Source organism: Myxocyprinus asiaticus, chromosome 11, assembly GCF_019703515.2.
Source record: "Myxocyprinus asiaticus isolate MX2 ecotype Aquarium Trade chromosome 11, UBuf_Myxa_2, whole genome shotgun sequence".
NCBI classification, from domain to species: domain Eukaryota; kingdom Metazoa; phylum Chordata; class Actinopteri; order Cypriniformes; family Catostomidae; genus Myxocyprinus; species Myxocyprinus asiaticus.
The window spans coordinates 21,105,856-21,126,775 of NC_059354.1; the positions used below are offsets into that span (position 1 = coordinate 21,105,856).

Genomic DNA, 20,920 nt, shown 5'->3' on the forward strand with positions numbered 1-20,920 from the left:
CCATGATGAAGTAGCCTTCTGGGCTGGCCAACAAACTGAGAACTGATCACACTGTGAATTTGGAAACAGGACATCAAAAGTTCTGCTGCTGAAATCTGTCTGTGAAAACCACTGCCCCTAGCGGCCAAGTCTAAAAGCAATGTGAGCCTTAATTCTCCCAAGATTATTTTTCTCCATTAACCAACATCTACACAGTTTTTTTTGTTCCTCGCCACATTCGTTTTTGGCTTGCTCACTGAGGGTCAAAATACAAATAATGGGTCTCTTACAAAACCTAGTGAGCATCCTCCAGAGGCAGCATTTTAAGACATCATAGGCGCTCTCCCGAAGCGAAGCTGTTCCAAATGGTAGGTATCTTAATTATGCTGCCTCTTAAGACATCTCGTTTTGGACAAATTTTAAGGTAGCATCGTATGTATCCTTCCCTGGGTAGAGGCGATCCCAGAATGCATAGTGATGAGCTCGGCGGAAAATAAATCCAAGATGGTAGATGAAGTGAGAGAAATTGGATTATAAATATACTTAAAATCCATTCAACACTGAAAAGTATAGATAAATGGCAGTTTAATATGACACAAAACTGACAATTTTACCCAAATTTTGTGTGTGCCGTGCATATTTAGGCTCATTAGAATTGAAATCAGTTGCGAATAGAGTGTCTTGTGCACAGCGCATGAAGAGTGCTATTTGAATGATGCGCAGAGCTATGCTGAGCATTCCAAATTGGTCTCTTATGTTATTTTTCAATTTCAAATTTTTTTTTTCACATTTCAACATTCAACAAATTCTATGTTAAATATAGCTAAAAGCAGCAATGATGGGCCCAAGCACTAAGGCACCATTGCCACCTGGTGGTTCTACGAAAACAAAGTATGGTAGGCACATGCATTTGAGAGTGTAAATATAAGAGGACTATTTCAAAGTCACACAAAGTGTCACACTTCCTGTTGTCAGTTGCTGGTGCTATGGCCTTGACACACAATAGCCACATCAATACGATCAGCCCCCATGAACAAACAGACAGCACCAATATGATTTAAATTACACAATACATGTAGAAAATATGAACACTTCCTTTTCCCACTTTTCCCATTAATTTATTGCCTTGCCATGGCAACACCGTTTGATATATCAAAAATCTGTTCACAATTTAGCATCTTCAATGTCTTGGCATAAGGTTGCCTACATTTGGTGACAGTCACATTAATCCCCTAAGAGGAGTATTCAAAAGATCAGGGCCTGCAATTAAAAAAAATGCACATTCAATCCAAAATGGCCGACTTCCTGTTGGGCGGAGCTAATGACTGTAATTTTGAACGTTGTCCAGCTTGATGAGAACAATATATGTAGCAATATTGGTGACTAGAAGAAACTGACCCCACCACTTTTTACAAAAGGTGTTGCTACAGAGCTCCCCAGCCACGCCCATGTGTTAACTTTTTCCCAGGCCTAATGGCCGACAATTCTGATGTGTGTGTAAAATATCATGAAAATTCAAGCATGCCAAGTACATCAGAAACATAGGAATATACATAAAAAGGATTAATTACATTTAATGCATTGCCATGGCAACACTATTTAAGATATCAAGAATCCCTTCAGAATTTTAAATCTGCACTGTCTTGACATAAAAAATGGAAGCAATTCAGGTAAACATAAGATGAATATTTCAAAGTCTGTTAAAAGTTCCACACAAACATACAGCTCAATTTTGATGTAAATCACACGATGCACGCAGAAGATACAAGACACTTCCTGTTTCCCATTTTTTGGCATTACTTTATTGTGTTGCCATGGCAACACTGTTCGCAATTTAGCATCACCAATGTGTTGGCATGATGTCGCCCACATTTGGTACCTGTAACATGAATCCCCTAGGAGTATTTCAAATTCCAGAGCATGCATTTTTCAAACAATCCAAAATTGCTGACTTCCTGTTGGGCAAAGCTTATGACTGTCAGCGCAAAAGTTGTCCAGCTTGATGAGATCTATATATGTACAAAGTTTGGTGACTGTAGCTCAAAAGGGATGTGCAACAAAGCCCCCCAAACATGCCCATCTTCTAGGTGGTGCTACAGAGCACACTCTGCATGCCTCCCCCCAGCAACTTTGCCCAGCCCTAATGGCTGATGTGTGTGCAAACTTTCAAGAGTTTTCACACATGTTAAGTACACAAAAAGTACTGAAAACCTTGAAAGAAGAAGAATCTTTCAGTGCTTTCAGTGCTTGGGCCCAAATAATCCTTAAAAGAACAATAGGATCTCCGCACTTTCAGTGCTTGGGCGATGAGTGGGCGGTGCTCAAGAGAGGATACTTTAATACAGTCCTTCTCACAATAGGAGATGCAGAGAAGTTGCAAAGAAGATGTTCATTTAATATGTCCTTCCATGACAGTGAATCGAGAGAAAAGCGAGAATCCACGATACAGCGCTTTTCAGCTCGCAAGAGTTGTGACATTGACATTGTTGGTGCAGAACGCTTATGCCATATGCCAGATCCAATCAGATCAAATGTTTCATTTTCATTTTCAGCCACTGATCTTCAGTCAGATTTTCTGTTCTCACAAGTAATTAAGGCTTGAATTTGTTGTGGGAAAACTGATCTTAGACCAGGATGTACGAGCCGTGTTATCCCTGAGCGGAACTCAGAATTCCCTATCAATACTTAACTTAATTAATACACACATCATGCCTGTGTCCAGCCTTACACATGAGTATCATACTATCAAACTATGTCAAAACAGATCGGAAAGGTCTCCATGCAGTGCAGACATACATGAAAGTACAGAGCGTCCTTGGCAATAAAGCTCATTCTCATTCTGAGTTCCTCCAAGTTTCCTCCAAGTTTTTTCATAATTACATCCATATTTAGCCTATATCAATAAGCATCCCAATCGAAACTAGACGGCACTGACTTTGGTGAAAATAAATTCATCAGACACTTTCCATGACTTTGAGACTCTCTCTCACTACTGTATCAAGGCATGACATTGTCGGTGTGGAATGCTTATAATTATGCCGTATGCCAGATCCAATCAGATCAAATGTTTCATTTTCATTTCGCTGTGTTAGGAAAAACAGTACTTATAACTTATTAAGCTTGCTCTTATGCCAATAAATTCACTCATATATGCCTTCTTTAATGTTGATACTCTGATATTGGGGATATTGGGGTTTTATTTTGCTGTGGTGGGAAACAATCTAATTAGACTGGATTAATTTGTTTATTTTACCTGTAACATCTGCAAAATAAAGCCTGCTGCAAGCATGATGCATTTATTTACAAGTGTGATTCCAATGCTATGTTCACTTATTCAGCTGACTGATGAAATAAAAATCAGTACTGCATTTTTCTGTAATGCTTGGTATTTATAAATGTGAACTTGATATCATAACTTTTGCAACCCGAAAAGCGCTGTTTCGTGGATTCTCGGCTTTTCTCTCGATTCACTGTCACGGAAGGACACATACAATTAACATATCCCTTGCAACTTCTCTGCGCCCCCTAGTGTGAGAAGCACTGTATTAAAGTATCCTCTCTAGAGCACCACTCACTCATTAACAGAATTTACATGTTGAAACGTGAAAATGAAAATTGAAATTGAAAAATAAAAGATAAAATTGAAAATAAAATTAAAACTGAACTTTGCATTTGAATTTTAATTCTGTCACTATTATTGCATGAACATTAAGAAAAAAGCTTTGTAAAAAAAATATTTGCAATTTCTTATTCACATTTGCCTTTTCATTGGAAAATTGGCAGTCTTGCCTCAAGATTGTAGTGAAAATGAAATGTCAAATCATCAGTTTTATAAAAAATTCTATTTGACAGGGATGATGCATTGTTATAGTGAAAATTAAAATGAAAATCAAATAATTGCATTTTATTTTTAATATTGGCATATTTTGCAGACACTTTTTAAAAATGAAATAGTTAATCAGGTTTTCATTTTCATTTTTATCAATTAAAAGTGCTATATAAATAAAAATGACGACTCAATATAGCTGTGAAATGACCACATGGTAGCGCCAAATTGAGTTGAATTCTTAGTAAATTATGTAATACAGTCAAAAGGAATGAATATTTTAATAATCCCACTCACTTACCCAAACCCCAAACCTAAACCTATCCATCAGTGGAGTAAAAATTTAATTTTAGAGCAAAAATGCAACCTCCGTTTGAAATTACATAATTTCTTCCTGGTTCCCATGTGATCTGGACCACTTTTTTTGGAGGTAGTACTAGAGGTAAATGTGTTTCACATTTGAATTGGTAAAACATGTGTAAAGGGGGATGGTGTTTGTCAGTAATTCAGCAGAATGGGGTCAATTTCAATGTACGTGAACTTTCGTAAGCAGCATACCTATTTCCTTAGTGATCATGTTGTAAATTGATGTCACAACTGACAGGCTCTATTCCACATATAATAATGATTTTCTTTTTTAATCAAGTTCTACAGAAGGACATACCATTGCTTAACCAAATCAAAGCTCACAGTAGTTTTGTCTTGAAAGGAATCCATGTTAATTGCTAAAACAGTTGCATTCAGCAGCAGCCATTGCCTGAGACCAGCAGGAATTTGCTTAGCTTCCTGATCAAGAGTTCTAGAGCCTGAGAGATCTTGCAAGTACGAGTGCAGATCAAGCCTTTGCAGACATCTCCAGAGAACAGAGTATCCTTATAGAGGCAGTGTGTGATCACAAAAATAAAAAGGACTTTAAAGACACGATCTGCGCCCTTCCCATGGGTCATGCTAGTCTCCTTCAGAAAGAGGCTGTAGCCCAGCATGGCAGAACTTCTTGAGAAAAAAAAAAAAAATCACTAATGGGCCAGTGAACACAATGAACACAAGAGGCTTTGAATTTATACATAACAAAAGCAAAAAAGGGAGATCAAATATCTTGAATTTATGCTGAGCTGAGATAAGGAGTTTACATAATGATTAGCCAGGGTATGGATGTTCCCTCACCTGTCCAGTCTTTTTTCTTTCTCTTGATACTTAATCTCAATCCTATCAACTTTGTTTGTAATGCCATTGCCAAGCCAAAGCCGAGCTCTCCATCAGGTGTAATTTGTCAAATTTATGTTTATATGTAAATACTCCTATCGTATATTGTCTAAAAGACAAAGTTGGTGAAATCTATAGTAGAAGAGAGTGAGTCTGAGTGTGCAAGTGAAAGAGGGGCTGAACTCTTTGCTGTATCCAACTGGACTGCAGTTATCAATCAACTTCCCTATTAACCCTGCAAATATGGTAGCCAGTCTCCTGTGGGCCCAAAGGAAAAAAGCACAGACTAATAAAGTGTCTCATTCAAGAATCTTTCAAATGGTCCGTTACCTCTTTCAAAGACTTTGAGGGCTGGAATTGAGGTTACTTAATGTATGTAAAGGTTCTTTAATGATGTAATGCTTCTTTAACAGCAGGATATCCTTCCAAACCCTTTAAAAGAAGATCCCCCAGGAGAGAGGGAAAGATTTCCCTGAAAGCACATGATCTGAAAGGGCCATTGCTGACAGCAAGTGACTGTTGGACATCAAGGTAGCAGGATTATCACTTTTTGACCAATAAATTTCCTTGACTTTTCCAGTCATTTGAGTTCACTAGATAAAAAAAAAAAATATACTATATATATATTTTTTTTTTGATAAATCATTCAGACTGACTTGTGTTGGACTGAAACATTGAAAAGAACCAACTCAAATAAACAACTTGCTCACAAATTGGACATTACTATGGCTTGGAAGAAAGTTTTACTCTAACACCAAGGTTTTCAAACTGGGAGGCGAGCCTCCCTAGGGGGGCACCACAGCATGTCAAAGGAGGCAAGGAGATTGATGATAATTTCACCAAGTAAAATCAAAACATACATAAATATATTTTAAATGTACCGTGAAGATAAATGACGTTATAATACTGTTAATGTTGAGAGCACAACATGAAGATCATGCGAGAGCGCATCCATGTACCGGTTGTGCCAACGCAGATCTCTCCGCTAGCTCCGAAGTCCTAGGCTCTCGCTCAAAATCTGCTTTCGCTCAGGGAGGGTGTGTGTGTGCTCAAAACGTGTCCAATGCATTTGCAAATCTATTATAAAGCCACACAGCTCTGCCTCTGATCATTCATGTTCTGCCTGTTCAGACATGTTATATCAAGGGAGAAACCATAACGGAGTCTGAGTAATCAACTCGCCATTTGACCGACACTTCTCGTAAAAAGCAGGGGTGTAACCCCGGTGTCCTGGCCAAATCCCCCCAATTGGACCTTCTCAATCATGGCCTCCTAATAATCCCCATCCATTAACTGGCTCTATAACTCTCTCCTCTCCACCAATAGCTGGTGTGTGGTGAGTGTACTGGTGCACTATGGCTGCCATCGAATCATCCAGGTGGATGCTGCACACTCGTGGTGGTTGAGGAGAGTCCCCTGTTAACTGTGTAAAGAGCTTTGAGTGTAGTGTCAGAAAAGCTCTATATAAATGTAACATTCATTCATTCATTCATTCATTCATCAACTCCATGAGCCCAGCTGTGGCTTCTTTGCCTGGGCACAGCACATCCACCTTGAGGATCTACTTAGGAAGTACTGAGGAAGGCAGCACTTTCATTTAATTCCTGTTAATCTTGGCTTTTTGAGTAGCTCTCAATGCTATTTCAAAGGCTTTCGTAACCTCCGTTCCCTGATGGAGGGCACGAGACATTGTGTCGATGTAGTGACACTAGGGGTCACACTTGGGAGCCCCAAACATCTCTGCTTTTTGAAAAAAGACATATGAGAATTGGCGAGTGGAATTTGCATGCCACTACCCCGGACATATGGGTCTAAAAGGAGCTGGTATGCAACCACTCATTCAGGTTTTGTGCGGAGGAGCCGAGACAAGGTCCCGGCCATTTCAGCAGGTAGTTCAGTGTTTTGGCAAGAGGGACACAATGTCTCGTTCCCTCCATCAGGGAACGGAGGTGTGGCAGCGGGGGCATGGTCAAGCATCTCTCCGGAGAGAGAGAAAGCAGTAAGGGCGCTCACACCTGAGTTAAATTATGTCTACCACCTGTCTCTAATTTCAGTGAGCATGGGGAGAGCGGCATAAATAGAGCCACACCGCAGGTAGATGAGAGAGAGAGCCTGGGCAACAGAGAGCCAATTGTGAAGCCAAGAGTTTATTATTGAGTCAAGAGTTTATTTTTGTGAAGTAGTTTGTATATTTTTCGAGTGAATCATTGAACAGTGTAAGAGCCCTGAACGAGTGCATTTGCTGCAGTAAGGAGAATAAAACGCTTACCTGAAATAGGAAATCTGCTTCTTGCCTCCTCCTTCCACTGAGAAGTGTTACAGGAGATTACAAAAGTAACCAGGACGTTCCCCATCTGTCACTCACTCGACGTTGTGTCGATGTAGTGACACTAGGGGTCCCTATATAAAATGCCACAACTAGCTGAACTGTGTTACGTGGACTGGAGACGGGCTGACCGCTGTGTGCCTCATTGCCAGTGCACCAGGCCGTCACGTAACCTCCCCCAACACTCTTATGAGCGTCGAACGGTCCTTCAGGAACAAGTCGACTGCCCAAAAAATAGGGACAGACAAGCCCAGCCATGGCCTCTTTCCCTCTTTTTCTCCCCAAAAAGAGTGGAATTTGTTAACCCACTGGGGACCATAAATGTCTACGTCGGGGGGGTGTCACTCCCAAGGGGAAGAAACCACGGAGACCACACCCTGCCCAGAGTAAAAAAAGGGGGGGGGGGGATTTTGGGTGAAAATACATCACATGGTCTTACAAAGTCTTGTCAGAAGTATGTCATGTGGAGAAGTCCCATGGTAGGTCCTACCCGAGGGGGGAGGAGTTTCTAAAAACATGGTGACCGGGGGGCAGAGGGGCCTCTGCCCAAGGAAGACGCAGTTTACCAACAGGGAAAAGATTTAGCAGAAGATATCACATGGGGTCACCTACGGGGAACCACCACATGTGGAGCACCTACCTCAGTACAGGGCCTAATTAGCACACGTACTGGGCTGGCAGCGAGTTTCTCCACAAACTCGTCTGCCACAGGGCTAAGGAGGAAAGTCATCCAGGGATCACAACTTGTGAACATGACTGGGAGCCAAAAGTGCACATCTTCACCTCATGGCAGGGGAAAGGCGCTATGCGCAAGCGGTACACCTGACCAGCTGTCCCAGAACTTACCTGTTTATTACCTGACAACACACGAGACGAAACTGGCTCAACCCAGAGATTACAGAACCTCGCAAAGGTGTTGCCCAGCCCGCTGCTCTTCAGATGTGTGCCAAAGAGGTGCCACTGGTCAGGGCCCAGGAGGCCGCTACACTCCTAGTAGAATGGACTTGTAACCCCACGGGGGGCGGCACGTCCTGGGCGGGATATGCCATCACGATGGCGTCAATGACCCAGTGGGTGATCCTCTGTTTGGAGACAGCGCTTCCTTTCCGCTGTCCACCAAAGCAGACGAAGAGCTGCTCGGAGCTTCTAAAGCTCTGCGTGCGATCCAAAAAGCATGCACCGGACACAGCAACGCCAAAGCTGGGTCTGCCTCCTCCTGGGGCAGCGCTTGCAGGTTCACCACCTGATCCCTAAACAGGGTCGTGGGAACCTTGGGCACATAGCGCGGTCGGGTTCTCAGGATCACGTGAGAGTAACCCGGACCGAACTCCAGGCATGATTCACTGACAGAGAACTCCTGCAGGTCCCCTACCTTCTTGATGGAAGTGAGTGCAGTCAGGAGGGCAGTCTTCAAAGAGAGTGTCTTATGCTAAACTGACTCCAGGGGCTCAAATAGATATGCTCCTCGTCCTCCCTGACCTTGCACAGGGTCTGTGCAAGTAGGCTCACTGGGGGAAACGCGTATTTGTGTAGTCAAGGGGGCCAGCGCGTCTATGCCGAGGGCTGCCTCGGTCAGGGCATACCAAAGCAGGCAGTGGGAGGAATCCCGGGAAGCAAACAGGTCTACCTGTGCTCGACCGAATCGACTCCAAATCAGCTGGACCTCCTGGGGATGGAGTCTCCACTCTCCCCTGAGCGTAACCTGTCGTGACAGCACGTCCGCTGCGGTGTTGAGGTCACTCAGAATGTGAGTGGCTCGTAGCAACTTGAGGCACTGGTGACTCCAGGGGTGGAGACGGCGGGCGAGCCGTGACATGCAATGGGAGCATAGACCACCTTGACGGTTGATGTACGCTACTGTCGCCGTGTTGTCTGTCCGGACCAACACGTGCTTGCCCTGGATCAACAGCCGGAACCTCCGCAGGGCGAGCAGTACTGCCAACAACTCGAGGCAGTAATGTGCCAATGCAGCCGCAGGCCAGTCAGTCCAGGAGCCGGCGGCTGTGTGCCCGTTGCATACGGCACCCCAGCCCATCTTGGAGGTGTCTGACGTGATCACGATGCACCTGGAGATCTGCTCTAGGGGAAGCCCTGCCCGTAGAAATGCAAGGTCACTCCAAGGGCTGAAGAGGCAGCAACAGATCGGCATGATGACCACGTGATGTGTCCCGCAGCACCATGCCCATCTCGGGACTCGAGTCTATAGCCAGTGCTGAAGTGGTCTCATATGCATTAAACCGAGTGGTGTGGCAACCGCTGAGGATGCCATATGCCCCAGGAGCCTCTAAAAAATTTTCAGTGGAACCACTGTCTTCTGCCTGATCACCTTCAGACAGTTCAGCACCGACTGTGTGTGCTCGTTCGTGAGGAGCGCCGTCATCGACACTGAGTCTAACTCCAAGCCGAGAAAAGAGATGCTCTGAACTGGGGAGAGCTTGCTCTTTTCCCAGCTGACCCAAAGCCCCAGTCGGCTGAGGTGCGTGAGCACCAGGTCCCTGTGTGCGCACAGCAACTCTTGAGAGTGAGCTCAGATTAGCCAGTCGTCGAGATAATTGAGGATGCGGATGCCCACTTCCCTTAGCAGGGAAAGGGCTGCCTCTGCGACGTTCATGAAGATGTGAGTGGACAAGGAGAGGCCAAAGGGGAGGACCTTGTACTGGTACGCCCGGCCCTCGAAAGCAAACCACAGGAAGGGTCTGTGTCTTCAGGTCTACCTCGTGAACCAATCTTGATGCTGGACGCTTGCTAAAATGCGTTTTTGCATCAGCATCTTGAACGGGAGTCTGTGCAAGGCCTGGTTCAGTACTCACAGGTCCAAGATTGGCCGCAACCCACCGCCTTCCAGTGCTGTTGCTGCAGGAGGACACCCTTGGCGATGAGCAGACGGGGTGCGGGGTCTTGAGCAGCGCCGGGGCAGGATGTGTTGAATGGCCTCCATCTGCTGCTTCACTGCCGAGAACTGCTGGGCAAAGTCCTCCACGGTGTTGCCGAACAGGCCAACCTGGATGATGGGGGCGTCAAGGAACCGTGCCTTGTCAGCCTCTATCATATCGACCAGGTTGAGCCAAAGGTGGTGTTCCTGGACCACCAGGGTGGACATCGCCTGCCCGAGAGACCGCGCCGTGACCTTTGTCGCCCGGAGAGCGAGGTCGGTCGCCAAGCGCAGTTCCTGCATCAATCCCAGGTCAGAACTACCCTCGTGCAGCTCTTTTAGCACCTTGGCTTGGTGTACCTGCAGGAGAGCCACGGCATGCAAGGCGGAGGTGGCTTGTCCAGCGGCACCGTAGACCTTAGCCGTCAGAGATGATGTAAACCTACAGGCCCTGGATGGGAGCTTCGGGCACCCGCACCAGGTGGTGGCGCTCTGCAGGCACAAGTGCACTTATCCACCTGGGGGATCTAAATGTCCGGGGTAGTGGCATGCAAATTCCATTTGCCAATTCCCATTGGCCTTTTTCCAAAAAGCAGAGGTGTTTGGGGCTCCCAAAAGTGACCCCTAGTGTCACTACATCGACACAAGGTCGAGTCAGTGACAGATAGGGAAGCAAGTTGTGAAAAAATACTCTGCACAAAACAATTTCATACAGGATACAGTCCTGTATTACCCATTCACAACTTCTCCCTGAGTGTTGGGAAAGCTACATTGAAACTCTAGCATCCCAAGCTACAAGCTACTAATGATTTAGACCCCGTTTCCACCTGGTATTAAGATGCATCTGAGGTGATCCGATCACATGTAGTCAGGTGAGACACATCACTGTTTACACCTGGTCATTTAAATGCATCTTTTGCGACCACTTGTGATCGGATTTGGAGGGGAGGGACACTGTTTTATGATGACATACATCAATAACTATGTCAGCATATTCCTGCATGATAATACACCACAACAAAGTCAGAAAAGACAAAGAAAGTGCGAAAAAAAAAGGGTGAGCTGTTTCTCCCAGATGCACCTGAAATTTAATCCAAGCATAAAATAAAAATTTCGAACAGAACTGTCTGTTATTTTAGTGGAGTAGTTGTGTTAACCTGAGCTGCAGATGTTCGTGCTTCTCATAAGTGTCCGTTTATGTTGATTTCAGACACACTGAAGAAGATCTGTGTAGTTCTTATGATTGTAAGTTGGCCGTGAAGTGCAAAACAAAACAACAAAGATTTTCGGAGATTGATGCAACCACAGATTTAGGTAAAGTTTAGTTGTAATTTCAGAGGCTTATGTATAAATCTCATATGTTAATTATTATTTTTTTATTCGAATTAATTGTTAGAAAGGATTAATCAAGCTTTACAAAAAAACGAAAATGGTAACATAACAATGAACACATAGGCTATAACTGTGTGACAAATAGATAGTTTAAGGTAGCTACAAGTATTATGCAGTTAAATCTCAATGTAACTTTTCTAAACTGCTTAATTGACCTAACTTCACTTTCATTATAAATTAGAGTTGTGTGGGGGTGGGGTTGATGAAGCACGGTATGCTGTCATGTCACAATCGAGTTGCATTGTGGGATATGGTGTTGCCTGAAGCATACATCAGGGTAGGCTCGCTCCCTCTGTCAAAATCGAGGGGTTGAGGGTCTGTCAGTAGAAACATCCTTCCCCCCACAGATTGTTCTTAAAAAAAAAAACTTAAGCAACATTAAAATTCTTGAAAAAATTCTCATACAAATCATCGTAAATAACATATTAAAGTTAGGATAACCTCACAGTTGTCTTAAATCCTAGGGTTTTTCATGTTGAGACTCAAGTCACAATGGGCTGTTTACGTAGAAAAGTGATTTTAGACCAAAACATGTTTTTGACTGTTTTGTGTTTAATTATATTTGTATTTTCAGCTTGTAAACCATGTAAATGTTATCACCAAATTCAAACAATAAATACTGTTTTGAAGCTTCTTAATGTGGTGACCAATCATGCTAATTCAAAAGGATGTGCTGCATATAGTGCTCTCTCTCCGCGATCTTTAGAGTTCATAGAAACATAATAATTATAACATTAGAAAGCTGAGACTTTCTTTTTCTCCCCCTATTCACATCCCAATTGGAGTTGGGCACAGCGGAGACAGCCTCCACCAACCTTTCCCATTTACCTGTCTTTTGCTTTCCGACGTGATATTATTATCAAGCTTCCCAAGGAGAACTTTTTCCTTACAGTAATTTCCTCAACAATAGCATCCAGCTCTTGTAGATTTTGTTTCTTTTCTTTTCCTCCATCAAATTAGTTATCAAATGGTTAGCAGCAAGTAAATTCTCCTATGCCGGTTAATGTCGTTAAACTAACACCTCACACACTTTACATTAAAAAAAAAATATTGCGAGGTGCTTGCTACTTAAAAATAAAAAAACGTTAATAGATAAATTTATAGTTACAATTTAGCAGTGTTGAAGTATTGAATTTGTTGTAGGCTATTAGACAAGGCAAGCCCATAAGCAGGCTGATCAGACAATGTCAAAGCCTGTCTTTTTATTCTTAAGAAAAAATGAAGATGTTCTTAAGAAAATATTTGAGAACTTCTTAAGAATTTTTCAAGAATTACATGTAGGAACGTTCTTACGAACTTCTTATAAATTTTCCTAAGAACTTTATACATTTTTTTCTTAAGAACATTTTCATGAATCCGGCCCCTAGTCCTTTCCTCAGGACTGGTTCTCTGCAATTATTTAAAAATGTATTCCAAATGCTCAATTACTGAAAATTGTGAGTGATTTGTCACTCAGTAAAACAGCTTTTCGTTACCAAGGTGTCACACAAGAAACATCTCATGATGGGTAAAATCAAAGAGCTCCCCCAAGACATTCACAACCTTATTGTTGCGAAACATATTGATGGAATCGGATACAGACGTATTTCAAAACTTCTGAATCTTCCAGTAAGCACCATTCTTGAGAAGAATCTGCTGCCAACCACCAGGATGATGAAGATGAGATGTTGGTGGACCTTCCAGCAGGACAACGATCCAAAGCATACAGCAAAGGAAACTCTCAATTGGTTTCAGAGAACAAAAATCAAGGTGTTAGAATGGCCCAGTCAATTGCCTGATTTGAATCCAATTGAACATTTGTGGAAAGAGCTTGAGATCAAGGTTCACAAGAGGGCCCCCCGGAATCTTCAAGATTTAAAGACAATAGGTTTAGAAGAATGGGCCAAAATCACACCTGAATACTGCAGCCGATTAATTTCTTCATACAGGAAGCATCTTGAAGCTGTCATTACAAACAAGGGCTTCTCCACTAAGTATTAAATAAATTTCAGTTAGCGTGTTCAATACTCTTTTTCCTGTGTCATTCCTCTTTATTACACATAACTTCATTTATGGACTTTAATGTTTGGATTTCTTTGTGTGTGGATTTCTCGAGTTAATACCAAAGTCTGGTGAAAATTTCATGTGAATAGCCTCATAAAAAATATATTTACTGAATTTTTTTTTGACGTGTTCAATACTTATTTCCCCCACTGTATATATTTAAGCAATATCACGATATGGCCCTATATCAGCACTGCTGTGATTCGGCCACAGGACCGAGGCCACAGGCCTGTAGAAATACAGGCTGCTCTGGAAAAAGACAGTGTGGTTGTTTCAAGATGCACAGTACTTGTTGACCCCTCTCCAAACATAGTGTTTATGGTTGTGACCATAAAGCTCTATTTTGGCCTCGCCACTCGTCAAGTATCGTCATATTGTGCTCCTTGAAACAACCACACCATCTTTTTCCAGAGTAGCCTGTATTTCTCCTGAGGTTACCTGTGGGTTTTTCTTTGTATCCCGAACAATTCTTCTGGCAGTTGTGGCTGAAATCTTTCTTGGTCTACCTGACCTTGGCTTGGTATCAAGAGATCCCAGAATTTTTCATTTTTAATAAGTGATTGAACAGTACTGACTGGCATTTTCAAGGCTTTGGATATCTTTTTATATCCTTTTCCATCTTTATAAAGTTCCATTACCTTGTTACGCAGGTCTTTTGACAGTTCTTTTCTGCTCCCCATGGCTCAGTATCTAGCCTGCTCAGTACATCCACATGAGAGCTAACAAACTCAATGACTATTTATACACAGACACTAATTGCAATTTAAAAAGCCACAGGTGTGGGAAATTACACTTTAATTGCCATTTAAACCTGTGTGTGTCACCTTGTGTGTCTGTAACAAGGTCAAAAATTCAAGGGTATGTAAACTTTTGATCAGGGCCATTTGGGTGATTTCTGTTATCATTATGATTTAAAAATGAGCCAAACAACTATGTGATGATAAATGGCTTCATATGATCACTATCCTTAAATAAAAGACAGTTTTTCACGATCAGTCATATTTTCAAAATCAATGCCAAAATTTCACAATTTCTGCCAGGGTATGCAAACTTTTGAGCACAACTGTGTAAATATATATATTTGTATTCAATTATATATATATAAAAAAAAAGTAAGTTAGTAATTCACACCACTGGCAGCCTGCTACAAATTTGTAATGTAAAAATTACGTCTTGATGAATTTTAGTGGTGTTTTTTTCTAAAATAATTGAATACTGTATCCATATAATTAGATATACTTGGAAAATTGACAGCAACCGGAACCTTTATTATTTTGATCTTTTTTTCATTTTTAAACAACAGTGTTTAAGTTAGAACATGCAAGCTGAATGAACGTTTGAATGCCACCAACGTTTTAGCGCAGTTTGTGGACTTTAAGGTGGTCCCTTATGCACTAGACCATAGATGAACATTGTACCTAAAAATAACTTTTCCCGCTCGCTGTTTTTACTCTCTGTGTTATAAAGTTTCCTGTTACTATTTTCCCGAAAGAGTCAGTGACCTTTTGGCATATATTTTGATATAATCAGTGAACCAATCCTGAAGAAAGGACTAGGTCTCATTCACACAGCCAATCAGTTGAGAAGCTATGGAACCTAACCTTTCCGTTTCGACTGAATTGCTGTTGGGTGGTGCTTCGCTGCTGCCGAGACACATTCAGGATGGATTAGCATTTACACATCAAATGTGAAGTGTTCAGATGCATTTCTGACCACATTCGTATGTGGTTTTTGTATCACAATATGTTTTAGACCCCATTTAGACCTGTAATTAGTGCTGGCCACATGTTATCCGATCACCAAAAATACATCTTAATACCAGGTAGAAACGGGGTCTTTGTTAAACTGCAGTCAAGCTACTCTTTTTTTTTTTTTTTTTTTAAGTAATTAGTGACACTACTAGGTACTAGAAAAGAAACTAACTACATTGAATGTATTTAAGGCAGCAAAATATTTTAAAATAAATTATCATATGATTAAAATGTGTTTTTGCAACCATAGTATTTAACAAGCACAAAAAAAAACAAAGATTTCAGGGAGACTAATAACATGTATTTGAACAAATACATGTACACTAAATTATAACCAATTAAACTACAAAACAACAATCTATAATGTATATCTCAAAAACCTTGAAAATGTGTTTAAAAGCAGTATTTTGTATATATATATATATATATATATATATATATATATATATATATATATATATATATATATATATATATATTATATATATATAATAATGTTTACCAGTTTTTTTTTTTTTTTTTTTTTTGAGATTCTTGAGATTAGGGACAAAGCATTTTTATTAATTTTTTTTATAGTTTTTATTTTTGAATACTTAATTAATTTGAAATTGATCTATTTGTAGACAAAGGTCTCAGCTAACGCTCCATGCAAGGGAACAGGTTTTTTTTCTGGAAATTGACATTTATTCACTTCATAACTTACATCTTACTGTAATTAGTGTCAACTCTATCAGACACACTAAAAAGCAAGCTATTTTAATTTTGATCCATCCAACAAGTGTATAAAGTCTTTAATTATCTAATAATGGTGCTCAGTAAAAGAGTTAAGTGATAAAATACATTCTATACATTTTTTTTCTGTTTTCACACTATTCTGAAAATTCATAGTTGACATAATGTAATGTTTCCATCTTAACCATGTTTTGTACACTGGAGGCATTTTTTTCCTCAGTTAAAGCTTAACCTAAACTAAAATGCCAAAATGTATCCCACAATTCTAACAGAAATATCATAATGGGATGACGGAGTTGACATATTGAAGCTTTGACCGCAGAGAATTAAACATTGTTTATTTAAATATGAAAAATTATAAAACTTACCAGACCACGTGTCCTACTGTTGCATCCACCATCAGCAGGAAGAGGGAAAGGGGTACTCAGAGTTAAAGCTGACCATGACTTTGTCTGATTTATTCAGGATTATATAATTCAGTGCTTACAAGTATAGAGCATGCATTAAAACAAATTCAACTAAAAATTATTTAAAAATATAAGTAATGAATGCCCTGAGTAAACACATTTCCTTTAGATTTAACTTTTTCAGTATTTTTAGGAATTTCTTGATTTTTAATATAAAGATGACTTTTGTATGTAAGAAATGTTTTGTTTCTTATCTCAAGAATCAGTGATTCATATCTGATTCACTAAAATGAATCAGAACTTCCAGAAGCTCCATATAAGAAGGAGGACATTTTAGAGGAAAGTGTTTGATTACCTCAGTTCACTTGGTTGTAAAACTGTGTGTCCAAGATCAAAACAATAAGACAAAAAAAATTTGCGATGTAGTGCACTGTCATTCTACATTGCTATTCATTGGAAAAGTAGCTTGTTACTGGAAAATCTACACTATTTTTACAGCTAAGATAATTTAAGTTAGTAGTAGTAGTAATGTTGCTCCTTTTAATTAGTCACTCCCCAAAAATCTGTCCACAAATGGCACAGGATCTCAGGCAAGGCATTATTCTCATGTTCACTTCTTACTTTGCTTTAGAAACCTTTAGCAAGAATAAATTATCATGCAGCTTTAATAGCCTCCTGCCAGCACAATATTACTAAATCAATTTTTGAACTCTTTCTTACTGTTGGTAAACAAGATCAGAATAATTCACTTTGGGTGATGAACACCAGCATTGAGGCAGAAAGATTCTTTTCAGTTAAAAAGGGCCCCATTGAGAGGTATCAGTTGGCTACTTTAGGGACCAGTAAGAAACATATAAACTGCTTCTAGGGGCCAACAAGGAACTGTGATACTCACTGAGAGGGGTTACAGTGATCTGAACATTACGGGACCGTTTGCTGCGGTCGATGAAATCTCCAGTGAGCGTCTTTTCCCGCTCTGTCACTCTGCAGATGTATTTCCCCGAATCCTCAGGCAGTAACCGCTGCAGCTTGAGCAGGTGGACAGAGGAGCTCTCTTTTCGCACAGTCAGGAGGCCAGCCGCCTCTCGCTCAATGTAGTTTGGTCCCAGTACGGGCACGGCACTGGGCCCTACCACGGCTACGGGTGAGCTGCTGAAGACCCACGACACCGAGAAGAAGCGCTCTGGAACATTCTGAGCATCAATGGTGCAGCGGAGCTCCAGCGGTTCACCAGCCGTGTAGGCCCGGCGCTCTGTAGTTACCTGGATACTAAAGTCACGATCTGCAATACAAAGAGATAGAAAAGATTATACTTTACAATGCACAGTACAGGCAGTACCCTTCCACCCACATTGCACCAATTCACACTAACTATTACACTTCATGGACAAAACTAAGTATGTTTACACCAGAACACCACACATATATGTGCTTTTTTTAGCATTTAATTTTAAGAGCATCAGTGAGTTCAGGTATTGATGTTGGGCAAAGGACCATGGATCAGAGTTGGAATTTCAAATTATCCAATTCAAAGGTTCAGTTGGTTCAGGTCTGGGCTTTATGCAGGCCAGTCAAGTTCTTCCAGACCAAACTCAGTAAACCATTTTACTGGTGGAATCCTATGACAATACCATGTTGACTTTCGGTAAGCTCTTTGGTATTCATTATAATGAAAATGTTTGTCTAAGGAGATTGCATGGCTGCATGCTTGATTATGCACCTGTTACAGATTATGTGAGTGGACTGGAACAGCAACAAGTTCCCTTTTGCTAAAAGTATTCTGTAAAGCATTTACTCCGCTCCAACTCCGCTCCAGGATTTCCATTCCTGCTTCTCGCTTGCTTCACGCTCCCTGACGAGAGAAACACTTTAGGTTTGCTCCATAAAACTGCACACAGTTAATACTCCACTTTAAAGTTCTTTCAATATTTTTGTATTCACATTCCCTGTTAATTATTGACTAATAAATAATTGCTATTATTGATTCTTGTCTAACAATATTTCACCTTTCCATCTTTACATTTCACACCTGACTTCTTTTAGTCTATTAACACTATAACACATGGTTAATTCTTGACATGTACTTGTATTTTGGGCTGTTAACATCCATACTATGTTCGTGATGGAGCAGCAACGTTGTGATCCTGGAATGAGAAAACTTTCCAACTTTTTTGCTACAAGCAAAATAACGCAGCTCCACTCCCAACTCCACTGTTATTCCTCACCACTCACATTCTCTGACCTGTCAGTAATGTGTGTGTAGCTGACTTATTTAATCCATTAATTAAAAGGTGGTGTCCACATACTTTTAGCCATGTCGTGAATCAAAAGCATCCTTATTTATGGAACTTATTTCCAAAATTATACCCAGTTTGCACTCCACAACAAAACAGCATATTCTTCACTTCATTACGCTTCTTCAGAGGTGATTGTTCTGGGCTATAATTACTACAACACACTTCCTGAGAAACTCTCTGACTGTAAAACTATGTGATGTTGTTACAGAGCGGGAACTGAGGAAATGTACAGGGGGGGAAGACGATGTGTGTTTTTACATGAAGTCATTATTTGTGTGTCACGCTGTGTGCTGCTCTCCAAAATAACACACAATAAACAGGCCTGCGCTTAAAGAGGAATTCACAGATCACAAGAAAACAAAGCCCATTGGCTGTATTCCCTCTCCTCCTGTGGTTCCGAAACAGTATGATGCTCCATTAGGATGTTACTGCCCGCCTGACTGGAGCCACTCTGCGTATTAGGCCCAAACTGGAATGCTTGAGACAGATTAATTAGCATTGAGGATAAGAGCTGCACATGGGAATACATTGCAGATAATCCAATAGGGGCGTGCAGAGAGAAGCAGGGGATACAATTGATGAAGATTGTAAAAAGTCATAATGCAAAAGCTATACACTGCATTCTCATTAAACAGAGGGGTAAAGGTTGTGGAGGTGAGATCACCAAGACCAGGAATCAGAGATCAACGCCTACAGTTTTTGTGCCATGAGTTTCATCTGTCGAACATGGTCAAAGAATTTCTAGCAAGTTAGTCCACTGTCGGCCATCTTTGGAATGCTCCCAGGAGGATATTTCCAATCATGACACTGCAGCTCCCATCTACTTGAATGGAGGGACACCGAAATCTCAAAAATGGTTGGTCAAGATTATAATGAAAGAAAAAAATTCAAATCAGCAGTAAAATCTGACAATGCTGGCATCATAAATTGTGGTTCTTTACCACAGATTATGCTAAAAAACTTAATTTTCCAGGCTTCTATACCTAAAGCGTATGCACATTCTCGAGATGATTGACAGGCGATGTCTGTGATTGGCTCTTTTAACTGTAAGGCGGGACTTCCTTTCTACACCTGTTGACCGTTGGTTGATTATAATTTTTTGATTGGGCGTTCCAATTTCTCCCATTCATTTTAATAGGAGTGGCCCATCTCTGTTAAATAGTCTCTGGTATGGTACAATATACTGACATTCTTAACTATGGGGACAATTTCAAATAACAGTGGGTGGTATGACCAAATTCTTATATCAAGGTAACTGTCAGTTTCCTGAAACAATATGTATTGTAAAAAGCATTACACAAATAAAACTGAATTGACCTGAATGGAACTGAACATTTAAATCACATTTTTACTTTATTATTTTTGCTGGAAATTTAACAGAAATTGCTTATATTATAATAAATATGTGGTAAGGTATTTTTGTGTTATCCCCTAAATTAGGTTTAAATACATTACAAATGAAAAGCGCTTTCATCTCATTTGGAACTTGATGGACGCAAACCAAATGATAAGATTATTCATAACAAACGAATAATTCTGGCATCAGTTCAAAAATAGCTTCACATTATGTAACACTTGAGTAACTCAAAACATGAAACTAATATTGTAAAATGTTAAGTTCCAACGTTGAAAACTGATTGGATGAGCAGCATTCAAAGCTTTTGTAAAATAGCCAAAACAGCACATCAATTGTATTCTATATTGATGCTGCAATCTGTGATGCTGCTCAGCAACCATAAACAGGTAAACTCCCCTTAACAAGCAATAACACAATCTTCCTAATCTTGACTTGTCTGAGACGCATCTCGCTCTGTATCTGCATATTACTCCATGTTTCTTCATCGCTCTCACTTGTAAATAACATAAAGCAGTCCTGACCACTCATAGCCACGTCAATATGTCTAGCACAATATAAACACTATAGCAAAATCTCTACCGATTGACACATTTCTACCAATGTGTGCTTTATAACATCATATAGCCCCAACCCTACTTTTAAAGTCACAAGAATAAAGAATTTAGAATGTGCTGAGTGACTCCAGTCAAGCTTCCTAAGCAACCAATTGGCCTGGTTGCTAGGGTGGTAGAGTCA

The 20,920-nt window shown here is 40.7% G+C and overlaps 1 protein-coding gene across 2 annotated transcripts in view; it reads right to left on the bottom strand.

Moving 5' to 3' along the window:
* LOC127447864 (immunoglobulin superfamily member 3-like) overlaps window positions 1-20,920 on the bottom strand; it is a 252,587-nt gene that overhangs the window by 71,824 nt on the left and 159,843 nt on the right. For both annotated transcript variants that reach the window (XM_051710014.1, XM_051710013.1), the window contains exon 4: window positions 17,427-17,813. In XM_051710014.1, coding sequence (XP_051565974.1) covers window positions 17,427-17,813 — 387 coding nt within the window. The remainder of the gene's footprint in view (window positions 1-17,426; window positions 17,814-20,920) is intronic.